Source organism: Octodon degus, unplaced genomic scaffold (assembly GCF_000260255.1).
Source record: "Octodon degus isolate 3935 unplaced genomic scaffold, OctDeg1.0 scaffold00014, whole genome shotgun sequence".
In the NCBI taxonomy this organism is placed as follows: domain Eukaryota; kingdom Metazoa; phylum Chordata; class Mammalia; order Rodentia; family Octodontidae; genus Octodon; species Octodon degus.
In genome coordinates, this window is record NW_004524590.1 from 21,393,201 (window position 1) to 21,407,320 (window position 14,120).

The 14,120-nt window shown below is 43.7% G+C and overlaps 1 protein-coding gene across 1 annotated transcript in view; it reads left to right on the top strand.

The window, feature by feature from the left end:
- The window catches only part of Rab3gap1 (RAB3 GTPase activating protein catalytic subunit 1), a 106,070-nt gene extending 102,241 nt beyond the window's left edge, over positions 1–3,829 (top strand). Inside the window, exon 24 of the mRNA XM_004626382.2 lies at positions 2,206–3,829. Within this exon, the coding sequence (XP_004626439.1) occupies positions 2,206–2,442 (237 nt within the window). The 3' untranslated portion in view covers positions 2,443–3,829. The remainder of the gene's footprint in view (positions 1–2,205) is intronic.
- Positions 3,830–14,120: the final 10,291 nt, after the last annotated feature.

A 14,120-nucleotide genomic window follows, 5' to 3' on the forward strand; every position in this document is an offset into this window, starting at 1 on the left:
GTAGATGCTCTTTGTTTTTGTCTTTACATGATACAAAAATGGAGTTTGTTTTTATATCTTGTACTAATCTTCAATAGTTTACCATACAAAACTAACAGGCACGTTCCCTTGTTAACAACTAGCAAAATTTTCCTTATAGTATAAAAATATTTTCCTGTTTGATGATTTTTTAAAGGTGTATTAAGAGGATTTATGCTTTTACTGCAAGACTGTTACTTGCTTTACAGTTAATCAGAATCATTTGCCCATATTTGAAACAGCCCCTTCGTTGTCTTCTTTCAACTATGTCAAAATTCACTACACTGTAAAGAAAAAGATCATGGGGCTGGGAAGATAGCTCAGTAGAATAAGTGCTTGCCTGGCAAGTGCGAGGGCCTGAGTTCAATCCCCGGTTCCACAAAAACAAAAAAGAAAATAATAATCACAAATTTACCAGCTACTGATGATCACTGTGAATATTTAATGTCTAGTTGATATATTTTATAAAACTAGGATTATGTAATTTACTTTGTCATTCTTGTTTTGTACAATACCTTTTAGTTAATAAATATATTTAGTTACTTAATAGTAGAATATTCCAGTGTTCTTATATGTCTGATCCCTTCTAATGACACTAAAATTATAATTTTGTCCCACATTATGTAATTTATAATGAAACTTTCAGGTTTTGTACTGAATGTTTTTAGGGAATTTATGGACTAGCCATATGACAAGCATCTAATTGGTACATTTTGAAAATCAGCTCTTAAATGTCTTGATAATATAAACTAAATTTATTCATGTAATTTTTCATGATTAACTGACACTTAAATCAATTTTACTAATCAAGATTTTAACATATTTTTAAAAGTTTTTAAAAAGTTATTTACTGAGAATTTTTATACATTAATATATTTAGAACTTTTCTATCATTAAAAATTGTAATAAATTTGATCATGGTTGTATATGCTTGTGGTACATAGATATTTAAATGAATTCCACAAAAGTGATTGGATTTTGCCTCAGTCTTGCTATGTTAAATAACTCTTAGACATCTATTCACTGGATCATTTATTTTTCAAGCCATGAACACTTTTTAAAGCATCTTAATTCTTTAGGAAAAAAAGAGCTAGGTTTTTGTTAAGTCATTTTCTCACTAAATAAGAGCCTATACATTACTTGACCCATCAGGTGCATGAGTAGTGGCGCATGTCTGCTGTTTGACAGCGAGGTGTGTTATGCGTGGTGTGACTTTGTTCATCCTAAATGTTCTTTTGATAGGATCAGTTCCTTAAAGTAGTGCATGCAGTTTCTGAGATGATCCTGCAATCTCTCGTCTAGCTCTTTTTAAACCATCTTGCTTGTTTCCCTTTCATCACTGTTTCTTTTCTCACCCTTTCTCAAGCTGACTGAATCTTCTGATGAGGTAACAAAATAGCCTTTGTCCCTCACAGTTCCTTGCTCTTTTCCATCCCTCTAACTTCATAAGGTCATTAGAACTAACCACCTCCTTAACAGTCTGGAATTGGCATACCTTTCTTGGTGATGATTAGCTTTAACACAACTTCATTTTTTCCTTTGCCAAGACAATTATTCATTTTCCAAAGCAGTGGTATTGTGACAGAAGCAAGCACAATTAAAAATGGAAGCTGTAATTGAGTATGTATTTTGTACAATTTTAATGAAAAAGTTGGTGTCTTGTGAGAACTTCTCTTTTGTGGCCATCACTGTGTGGACCTGTCACATCTCTCACATTAGCTGCCCAGCAAACAAAACCAGTGTCACCAGTTTTAATTTGCTAAGTTAAAAACCTTAAAGAGAATTGATTGAAAGAGTTGAGATAAAAATCATCTTTCCAGACTCTGGAGAGACAGCTCTTTGCTGGATTGAGGACATCAGCCTTGGCCTTGGGTCACTGCTTCAAGTAACAGAGAGCAGCACAGCAACGTGATCCCTTCTCACCGGCTGTTGGCACATGGCCCTCTTTTCAAAGCGGGGTGCCTGCTGGCCATTCTCACTTCTCTGCCTGTTACCAGTCTAGTAGCTTATGCAGTGTTTCAAGCTTTTGGCATTTTTTTCTTTGAGTAATCATAGCATATAGCTGGCTGCATTACTGAGTAATGTAAGACATTCGTTTGTGTTTATCTTGTTTAGTCACTGTTCTGCAAAAGTATTTGAGGTTAGCCTCCAGCTTGTTTTTGAACTCTGTATTTGCTTCTGTTCAAGGCCGCAGCTGTGGCTCCCCCAGAGGAGGACCAGAAGAGAACAGGCTGCCCGGAGGAGAGAAGGCAGAACCTGGTGTCAGACTTCCCGCCGCCTGCTGGCCGGGAGCTCATCCTGCGCACCACTGTGCCGCGCCCGGCGCCCTACTCCAAAGCCCTGCCCCAGCGGATGTACAGTGTCCTCACCAAGGAGGACTTCAGACTCGCAGGTGCCTTTTCATCAGACACATCCTTCTTCTGAGTCTCCTGGCATTATCTCGGTAGTGGCTTTGGAGGTAGCAGTGCCTCCTTTTGCCAGCAAGACCCTGTGAGGGCAGGAAAGGGCTTGTCTGAAGGACACTCAGGAGTCACACCAGCACCCAAAGGCTTTTGGATATTTTGGTGGGGACAGGTACATTGGGCTGCCATTAGTGAAAGATTCCTGCCCCAGAAAGAAATGTGTATAGGGGAGAAAATTCATTGGGAGCCCTATGTGTTCCCTACAGTGAGACGGCATTCATCTCATTCCCCTCTGTGACTGGCCTCGGGGTTATAGCTTTGCGTTCATTATCTACACACTTAGTGGCAGTATTTATTAGGATCAAGTACACAGCATACAGCACCTGCCAACTCAGATTTCTGTCTATTTTGGTTGTAGCTTCTTACTCCATAGTCTGTTTTCTAATTCCTACATGACTTTATTCAGTCACTTAGTGGTCATCATCTTTATTAAACCAGTTACCTTTTGATGAACAATTGGACTATTCTAGGAGAAAACCTAGAAGTTTACCTAGTTTGTTTTTCCATCTAAATGTAACCTAAATGTCTTCTGATAAAACTATAAATTAAATGACACTTCAAATTAGTTTTATATGTATCTTGTAAGATTTGTTGTCTCTTACCTGTTTTTCTTTTAGTTGCTTTGTAAGCTACAGACCTGCAGTCTTTCCTTTCTGTGCTGAGTCCTGTATTTAATGAAGTAGAAATGAACACATACTAAAACTATAGCCTTGCTACGTAGAAACTATCATGCAGTTAGTATAATTGGGCATACATGCTAATGTAATGAATAGAAGATCATTTTAACACACTATCTTGAGATTTTTGGTCACAGTGAAAACTGGGGGGATATGCAGCACGCAGTATAAGAACAACAGCAGTATATTTCTAGGCATGTGAAGAGTGAGATACACCAAGCCTGTTGCTACACAGCCTCTGAATGGTGATCTTAAATTATTCTTGGGTTTAAAATTTCCACCTTTAAAGTGAAAATTACTATAGTAAGTATAAATTTTTCCTCTGTAATTTTAAAGAATTGATAGAGCTGTGTAAACCATTATATTATTTTTGTAAAATAAAAATCTATACATACACTATGTGTGTGTACACACTTGTGTGTCTGAGTAGGCAGGAGGGAGGCCTGGCTGATGGTGTCCCAGCCATTACAAGGCTTTACTCCGAGACCCAATCCCGTCACTGCTGCAGACTCACACAGACATAGGCCATGGGCTGAGGACCGAGTGTGGGACCACAGAGCACTCCTCCCAAGGACAGTGTGTCTGCTTTCAGAAAGTTACTGATGGAAATGATAATAGAGGGGTTGGAATGGGAAAAGGCATTGTGAATCTAATAAAAAGGAAAGTGATGTTTCTGTGACTAATTTTATTTTCTTCCCTCTGAAGTACATTTCAGTCTTCACTTAGTTTTATATTGTTTCTGGTTTTCATAAAGATTTGCAAACCTAGTAGGAAGTAGCAGTCTCAAGAACACTCTTTATGACTTTTTAAAGGCAGTCACTCCATTTTTTAAAGTTTTTCTTTAGCCTTATTTATTCAGTACAGTGCCTCACTGCGCACCTCAGACTTCTAGTGATCCTCCTGTTTCAGTCTCCTCAGAGTTGGGATTATAGGCATGTGCCACCACGCCCAGCTTTGGGTTGGCACTGCATGTGGTACCGGGAATCACACCTACATCCTTGTGCTTGCCAGGAAGGGTGCTTTGACTGCTGGGCTATCTCCCCAGCCTGTACCCCATTTTTTTTTCACATGTTTTTTTGACATTTAAAAGTACCTACTAAAGATAAAAGTAACCTACTTTGTATCTATTCTGTGACATCCCCATCAGAGAAGACAGAACTAACCTTGCCACAGAAGGGAGCTCAAGCAGCTCCGTGGTGTGTACCGAGGTCATGTGCACTCGGGGACAGTGGCGGGTCCTATGAGGAGAGAGTTCAGGTGCTAGGAGAAAGGATTTCTCACTCAGGCTCTGGGGTCAGGAAAATCATCCCAGAGAACAGGATTTCTGGATTGAGACCAGAAGACAAGCGGAGCTGTGCAGAAGTGCAGCCAATGAGCCATAGTCACCCACCCCAGGGAGCTGGCTGCACCTTCCTTGTCACGCAAGTTCTGGCCCTTCCGTAGACTCAGACATGGCTTTTTGTGGTCAGACATCAGCAGGCGTGACACAGCAGACACATGAAAGTATGTACCCCATGGGCAGGAGGATCCTGAGAGCACCGCGGGAAGGGCCTGCTGACACTTGACTGGGAGTGTTAACCAGAGGAAGCAGATAGAGGCAGAAAAGAGCAAGGGTGTATTTGGGGAACAGGGCCCTTCAGTTTGGCTGTAGTATATTATCTAGTGTGGGGAAAGAGCAAGAAATGAAAAGGGTAAGGTAAACTGAGGCAATATCAAACAGGTCCAGGTAAGCCACAGCAAGGAGTTTGGACTTTTATCTCCAGGGCAGTGTTGAAATCCTGGAAAGTTTTTGAAGGTTGGACAGGGTCACAAGGGCTAGAAGTTGGGTTTGTTTTCTTAATTGGAAGGGGCAGCCAGAGCAAAGTTCCAAACAAGAAGTGTACATGATGTGACATTCGAGAAATCTCCATTGGCTGCTATGCGGCATGCACATAGGAGAGGTGGGTGGACATCATGGAGCCAGCTAGGAGAGGTGACGGTGTGGGCTGCAGTGGTAGCAGTGGAGGAAACAGTGATCAAGTGTGGAATTTGTTTTAAAGATGGAATGTGTGCTGTGGATGGGCGTGACAAAGGAATGAGGAGAGCTGAAGATGTCTCGGGGGCTTGAAGCCTGAGTAGACACGATGTCATATACCGAATTGGAAAACGGCAGGTTTGCAGTGACAGGAGTAGATTGTGACTCACATTTTCAGGGTAACCCTCTGTGGTAACCAGAAGCTTTGGTGGCTGATCATTCCTGCCTCAGGTCTACTGGTATTCACACCTTTTTGCAGTCCCCCTGATGCTCCATTGTACAACAATACAGAAGTGTTGGTCTATCACTTCCACGATAGCTAATAAGAGACCACAAATTCTTAGTTCTCACTCACCCTGAGAGAACTTGGTGGCAGTCACAAGCAGTTCCAGGAGAGAGTTCCATGTCCCAATCCTACCCCTGCCAGTAGCCTTGTATGAGAACTTGGAAATGCGTCGCAGGCCTGCAGGCGACTGCCACCTTCTGAGGACCCTGAGAGGAGCAGTCCAGCTAAGCCATTCCCAGACTGCTGTCACTAAACTAGAAGGTAGTGTTTTTAGACGCTAAATTGGTCCATTTGCCCCACACCAGTAGATAACTAATGTATCACCCCAGTGGTTGCTTATGGAAGTTTGAAATTTAAGGAAAAGGAGTTCTTTTTAAAGTAGCACTGAAGACAGTCTGAGATCACAAAAGGAGTGAGCTCAGTGCACACGTTGGGGTCTGAGCCAGGGACACAGGTGAGGACAGAGGAGGCTAAGGAGGAGCAGCCGCTGCGACAAGGAAAGCCAGAAGTATGACATTTTGAAAGACAAGAGGAAAAACTGTTACTGCAATGAGAGCTCATCAACTGTGTCCAGCACCATTACATGTAGTGACTGGCCTGTATCTGCAGCATACCAAACACATTCAGAGGAAAAAAATTCCTCCCGGAAAGAACAGAAATGTCCCCTGCAACACCTCACTGGCTCTGGCGGGGACACTGAAACTGCTGCCCCCAGTCAGGTGAGGTCCTGGTTGCTGTATGCTCTGCCCTGCTAGAAACTGGAGGGCAAGATGAAGGGAGGCGATCAGGGACCCACAGGTAGCCCTGTTTACTACCCCGGTCTGTCATCTGCCTTCTGTGCACACAGTAATGTGCAGGGCCTAGTGCCCGCAGATGGGGAGTGAATGAGTTAGCGACATGAATGAGTGCCTCTATGGAGAAAGAAACTCCCTGCTGTTTCTTAAGTTCTAGCCAGTGGGCACCATGCAACTAGAACGTTTCAGCATTAACTCTTGAAAGCCAAAGTGCTCCTGTAGCACTTGCACTCTTGAGTGGGGTTTGGCATCAGCCTGTGAATGTGGACTTGGCCAGTCCTTTGGACACAAATATAAGTTGGTTTATGTTTGCAAACTGTAGAACAGGTGATCATGGATGTATCATTCAGCAACTGGTCCCACCTGCTGCCAGAGGGTTGTAGGGTGGCTCACCAACCGTTGCGGCAGCCCAGAGTGACAACGGTCTTGGGCCTCTCCCAGTTCCTCTCATGGGGGTGGGGCAAGGCCTCAGCTGCTGTGGGCAGAGACCCTGATGCAGCCCAGAGGCACTCCACCATACAATCTTTGTCTTTTTTTTTTTCAGAACAAAGCAAGGTAAATGAGAGAGATGGAGGCTGGGCTGGCCCTCACTGAAGGATCCAGGACTTGGTGTGACTGGGAAAGCAAATTCCTGTCAGCAGTACTGAAGACCTGTGACAAAAGGCATTTCCCAAGAGAGAGAAAAAAATTAGCTACTATATTGATTTCCTCGGGCTCCATAATAAACGGTCACAAACTGGGTGACTCATCACACAGCTCTGCAGACTACAAGTCCAAAACCAAGGCATTGACAGGGTTGGCCAGGCTCCAGCTGATGCCTGAGGGAGAACCCCTCCCTGCCAGTCTTAGCTTCTGCTGGTGGCCACAAGACATGGCTCCTAGCTACTGGTCCTCCAGTCTGTCCTCACACAGGCTGCTCCATCTCTCTCTCTTCACCCAACTCTAGCACAGCCTCACTTAATGACGTCTGTCTGCAATGATCTTGTTTCTAAACAAGGTCACATCCTAAGTACAAGAGGCAAGGTTTTTTTTTTTTTTCCTGGAATAAGGATGGGAAGCCAAAAACCAACCTCTTGAGAGCAGCATTCAAAAGCCATGCTGCAGAATGGATGCTCAGCTAAAGCTGACAGAGGCCATGAGCCTCGTGAAAAACACAAGGCTCAGCTTGGCAAAGTTCTAAGTTTAAAAGGGGTTGGGAGAGGGGAAAAAGAGGACATTAGAAGCAAGGTTAGAGGACAAAGGAAGATAATGCAAACTTTGGGAAACTGGTGAATAAGACAGGAGGGAAAGAAGGAAGAGATAGAAATAATAACAAGTGATAGAAACTACTCGTGAAAACGGAAAAAAATGCTCATTTTTAAGGTGTGTCACTGGTAGACAAAATGGGCAGACAGGGCTGGTGAGATAGCTCAGCGATCTAAAGTGCCTGCTTAGGCAAGCTTAGGCAGCACAGGGACCAGGGTTTGGTTCTCAGCACCACACGCCACACCCATGCTCCAGGGAGGGCTGAACCAGCCATGAAAAAAAAAAGCGGGGGCAGACATAGTCTAGATCCAGGTGATTAGTCTCAGCAAGCCAGCCTTGCTTTGTGGCAGGGTAGTGGCTAATCCCAGCAAGCCTGCACCTGTACTCCCACTGAAGTTCAGGCTGGTTTCTGGCTGAGAGGCAGGAAGCAGATTTGCTCAGCATGCAGCAGTCCCTGCTTCCTGTGGCTTGAACTGGGCTCCCTCACCCTGGGAGCCACTAGAGGGAGCCAGGCTGCAGCTGTTTTGAGTTCTGAGTCGTCAGTTGCCCTCTGTGAGATAGCGCTGCCCATCACCATCTCCTGGGGGATGTTTGAGTGGATAGCGCCAGCCGCTGCAGCCCACTGCGTCCACTCCCTGTTCTGTGGTGCATTTCTCTGTGGAGGCCTCTGGTGTCACCACCTTGTGTTTGCAGGTTGGAGCCACCTCTCTCGAGCAGTGAGTCTGGGCACAGGAGGAATGTGCTGCCTGCCGCCTTTTTGTTGAGCGCTTTTTGCTCTCCCTGTGGGCTTCAGTTCTCACTTCAGATCCTTCCAGGGTCCATGGAAACCACTGCCCTTCCCTGTGCTTCCTCATGTTGCTATGTTCCAGAGTCTGGACACCAAATCTTGGAGAGGTTCTTCGCTGCTCACCACTCTGCCATCTTCTCAGAAGTGCCCAAAGTTTCGTTTCAAATCCTAGCTGTTCTTACAGTAATATGCTATGATGTTAGCGCTCTCTTTAAGTCTCCATTTCTTTTAACTCTGCCAAGTGAGGACAGTAGTACCCAGCAGACTATTATAAAAATTTTAAAGATCTCAGTATGATGTAATTAGTAATCCCAGGTAATTAAGGGGTTGAGACAGGATTGGTTGAGCTCAAGAGTTTGAGCACAGTCTGGGAAACATAGTGTGGCCCTTTTCTACATGATGCACAGAAAACATTTAAAAAGTATGCAGCAAGATACTTAGGTGTGTAATAAGTTTTTAAAATTTTGCTAAGCAGCAGAGTTAGGAATGAATGCTGAACTGACTGGATACAAGCTCCATTTTAGCATGAAGGCCCATCTAACCAACCAATATGCATAGGGAAGATGGCACAGTCCCCTCCAGCTCATCAAACAGGCCATCTCCTTGCCCGCGTCCCCTTCTCAGTCACAGTAGGCTTTATGAAATGAGTTACACCCAAAGGCAGAATCAGCTCTGGTGAAGGGTATTGGGCTTCCAGGAGTGTTGTGCCCTCCAGGTGGAGCAATGATCCCTAGAGGCTCCAGGAAAGTGTTGATGTGTCCAGAGCAGGAGTGAAAGGAGTACAGACCTTGTCCTTGAAAAGCAGAGGCTTTGGGGGGTTTTCAGTACAGGCTGAAAGCAGCAAGACTAGACTACTACATTAAAATGCTACGGCAGTGGTTCCAGGAGATAGGACAGTGGCCTCAACCTAAGGTTATAATAGTGGGAGTAGGAGGGAAGAGAGAGTGACACTGGCAGGACTTTCTGGAGAACCAGAGGTGGGCAGTGCAGAAGGATGTCCTGGGTGCCTGGCTGAGTCCTGACCTGCTGGGAGAGGACAGCCCTGGCACGGGGGCTCGTCGCCTATGAGCCATGTGGGCATGGTGGCCTCAAAACCCCTTTGTGCTCTGGTGGGATCTGCACTGCATCCTGCCCGGCATCTGCCACATCAGGGGATGGTGGTGACGCCCATGCTGGCACTCAGGAGTCTCTCTTACCCTGCGGCCTGGCAGGGTGGTACACCATGCTGCCCCCTACTGTTGTGCCCTGCAACTGGAATGTTCCTCCAAAGCCTCGTGCACAAGGTGGGAGGTAGCTGGATCATTGGTGCACCAGAGCTACTTGCTATGATAGAGGTAGGGCCTGGATAGAGGCAGGTCACTGCAGATGTGACCCGGAAGGACGTAGCTCCCTGCCCAGTTCCTCCTTTCTCCTTCTGCCTCCTGACCACCATGAAGCAAACAGGCTTATCTGCCATGCCATTCCTGTCTTGGAGCCAGCCAACCATATAACTGAAACCTCTGAAAACCATGATTCCAAACAAACCTCTAACTTGTGAATGTTGGATTTTGCCTTAATGACACCGAAAGTGACACTATTTGACCTTAAGCAGCCTCTGCTGTAGATTTTTTTGCTTACAATAAGCATCAAGAGTGGCCAGGAAGGACTGGCATGATAGCTCAGCAAGCTAAAGCTCCTGTTAGGCAGAGCGCAGTGGCCGGGGCTTAATTCCCAGTGTTCTCTGCCAGCCGTGCCTGCAGGGTGCGCTGAGATTGCGAGTGAGAGCAGGTGTGGTGGCGCGCGCCTATAATCCCAGCACTTGGGAGGCTCAAAACAGGAGGACCACTATGAGTCTGTAAGACCCTGTAGACCCTGTCCTAAATGCAGAAAAGAAAAAATAAAGAGTGGCCGAGAAACTAGTGATGAGACATGAATCTGAACTACCAAGTTCCCAGCCCCTATAGCCTCTCTATGGCAGTTCCTGTAAATAATGACTTGTCAGTGCTATTTATTCACAGTCTTCTTTCTCAGCCCTATTTTTGGCCGAGAACACTCTTTATTTTTGCCCACATTACATAAGGAGGGAACTGCATTCTTAGTAACCCACTGTCACTCTTTTGCGTTATCTTGCCTGCATAAAAAAAGAAAATATTTTTAGAGTGTGAATTTCCCAAACATTCTCAACTATTCTAGGACTGAAACTCTTGCATCACAGAGGGGCACAGAAGAGGGGAGAGGCCCACTTTCTCTCCTGGCTATGGCTGAGGCCTGACTTAAAGCTAAACTGGGACCTGCCCCTACCTGACCCTAGTACTGTCCCATCCCAAAAGCTAAGGGTTTATCTCCACACAGGGTTTTACATGGTCAGCAGCTGATTCCAGAGCCTAGGAACACTTAAAAAAAAATTTTTTTTTTTCTTAAGAAACTATTGCCCAGACTAGCCTTGGCCTCTTGGGCTTGACAGTCCTCCTGGATCAGCACCCTAAGTAACTGGACTACACGTATGCACTGCTGCCCTGGGCTTCTCTGCCTTTCCTCGGGCCTGCTGTTACTTTGGGATAAGATGACCGTAAAGCATAACCTCTCCTCACAGGAGTTCTCAAGTGAGGTCACGCCCAGAAGGGAAAGCTCTAGGCTGATGAGGAGGAAGTCACAAGTCCGTGCTCTTGCTGGTCTAGGATGTTGCATGTAGAGGCTTGGGACACATTTGCCACTTGGCTGACATGCAAGTTTGAATTGTGACCGGGTCAGGAAAGCTTGTGAGTGAACCTAGCTGACCACACAGCATTTGCCTCTCTGGTGGCAACTCTGGGTTATTGAATGTGAAACACTGGCCCTGTAAAGGAAACTAGAAAAGGCTAGGGACATTGCTCTGGGACAGCGTAGCTGGTAAGAGGAATGTGGTTTGACATCCCTCCCTTCCTCCATTGTCCTGAGACTGCACAGCTTGTGAGAGGAGTTTGAATCCACCTCCTCCTCTCCTCCATTGACCTGAGACTGGTGAGAGAAGATCACCTGAGAGACGATCCACCCCTCCCTCTCCACTGGTGGGACTGAGGATGCAAAGATTTGAGGGACGCCAGCAACACAGTGGTACCCTGACAAAGGCACACATGGTGGAAAGGTGGAACTAGAGGCATAGAACTATCCCAGAAAACATTAGCAATTTAAGCCAACAGGTGATCTCTAACATGTTTTATTTATTTATTTATTTATTTATTTATTTATTTATTTATTTTTGGCGGAACCAGGGATTGAACTCAGGCCCTTGTGCTTGCTAGGGGAAGTGCTTATAACACTGAACCATCTCCCTGGCCCCTCTAACATGTTTTTTTAATAATCATCATCTTCTCATCAATTATCTTGCTTAACTTTATGATGTTTTCATTTGAGTAAACATTGTCTCTTCTCTTTCTGCTTCACTTCAAAACTCCTAGGCCTTCTCATCCAATCCCTCCTTCTTGTGTCCTGTGTCCTATAACTACCCAAAACCGGGATGATCATCCTGTGACTTCCAACCTTGCTCCTACTATATTTAACCTCATTCACCTCTCCATCCTACCCTGTATCCTCCTGAGCTATCCTTTCTCCCATGACAGGGTAAAATCACTCTACTAAGTGGAAAATCATTGCATACAAATTCCTGGTATAAGTTGGATAATAAACTTGGTATAAGTTTCTGTAGAACTTCTTCCTATGATTATAGATATCAGGCTAATAATTACCACAGTCTGTCAGTGGTCAGGCTGTACTTAAGTCTATTGTTATTGCCAGCTAAACTATTTTAGCCAGGATTTCACACATGCTATAACAAGTTTCCCTCCATATATGACAATGCTGTAATTGTGAGGAGTCCTAAACATTACCATAGTCCAGTACCAAAGGAATGGGCCCTAAGTCAAATTGATAGCAGATTCTCACACTTAATGTATTGCAAAGGTAGATTCTTGGGAAAGACATAAAAACCAAGAACCATGTACCTATAGAAAAACATCAAATTCCTCCTGAGAAAGCTCTCTATTCCATCAGAGATAAGGCTATCTAAAATAAGAAATCCATAAGCATCAATACAGAAAACAAAATAAAATAGAAAACCAAAAGATGAAACAAAAGGCAATTCTAAATGCCCAGCTCACCCAGAACAAGTCTAGAATAGAAAGAGAGAGAAAAGTGGAAATCAACAAGTGGAACTTTTGAATAACAGCAGCAGAAGTAAAAAAACAAAATATAAGCAGCTGTAGAAAAAATAATCTCTAAGGTACAAAAAGAAATGACTATCAAAATAAAAGACATTAAAGCAGATGTAGATGAACAAATAGAGGAGCTCAGGAAAACAATAGAAACCATGAATGCCAAAAATAGACAAGTGGAATCAATGAAACAGATGCTAACAGGAATGCAGATTAGAAACTCTACTGAAAGTATATATGGCAGATTAAATGAAGGTGAGAATACAATATCAGATCTACAAGACAGGAACATGACTAGCAACCAGAAAAAGAAAGATATCTTAAAAATCACAAGAGATCACACACACACACACACACACACACACACACACACACAAAACCCTAACAGCTATAGGGTGAAGCAAAAAAGAACAATGTAAGATTGATCACAATCATAATGCAATCCCAATTAAAATAATATTAGTATACCTCACAGATCCAGAAAAAAACATTCCTAGAATTTATCTGGAATCAGAAGAGACCTAGAATAGCAAAAGCAATCCTGGGTAACAAAGGAAAGGCAGAAGGCATCACAATCCCAGACTTGAAATTATACTACAGGCTGAGGAGATAGCTCAGCAGCCTAAGCACCTGCCTGGCAAGCACAAGGACCTGGGTTTGATCCCTGGTACTGTATACCATACCAGGCCTGGAACCTTGTGTGCACTGTGCCAGCCACTAAAATCAGGCATGTGGTGCATGCTTGTAAGCCCAGCACTGGGAAACCAGAGACAATAGGATCACTACAAATCTGAGCTGCACAGTGAGGCCCTATACCAAATAAATAAATAAAATTTAAAAGAAATTGTATTACAAAGCTACTATGATAAAATCAGCACGGTACTGGCAAAAAAAAAAAAAGAAAAAAAAGAAAAAAAAACCTGAGGAACAAGGCAATAGAAGATGTAAACACAACTATAAGCACACTCAGCCACTTCATCTTTGACAAAGGGACAACACATGTTCATGGAAGAAAGATAGCCTCTTTAATAAATGGTACTGGAAATCCTGGCTTTCCACATGCCAAAGGCTTAAAATAGATCCATGCCTATCACCATGCACAAAACTACAGTCAAAATGGATCAAAGATTTAAATATTAAAACTGAAACACTAAATCTTCTGGAAGAGAAAGTAGGTAGAAACCTTAAGGACATAGGGATAGATAAAGAGCTCATGCACAAAAATCAAACTGCACAGGAAATACTTCAAAGAATCAACAATCGGGATCTTATCTTTTGAAAATTTCTGCACATCAAAAGAAATCACCAACAGAGTAAAAAGGAAACACATGAACTAAGAAACAATTATAGCATATTGTCCTTTAGACAAAGGACTCCTCTCAAGAACATATGAAAATTTTTAAAAATCAGGCCTGTGAAATTCAAAGACCCAATCCAAAAATGGGCATCTGAAATCAATATACACTTTTTAGATGAAGAAATACAAATGAGATGCAAATTAAAACAATGCTGAGATTCCATTTTATGCCAGAAAGAATGACTATCATCAAGAAGTCAAACAATAAATGCTGGAGAGGCTGTGAGGATAAAGGACCCTTTCTCCACTGTTGGTGGAAGTGCAGGCTGGTATAACCTTTATGGAAATCAGTATGGCTATTCCTCAAAAAG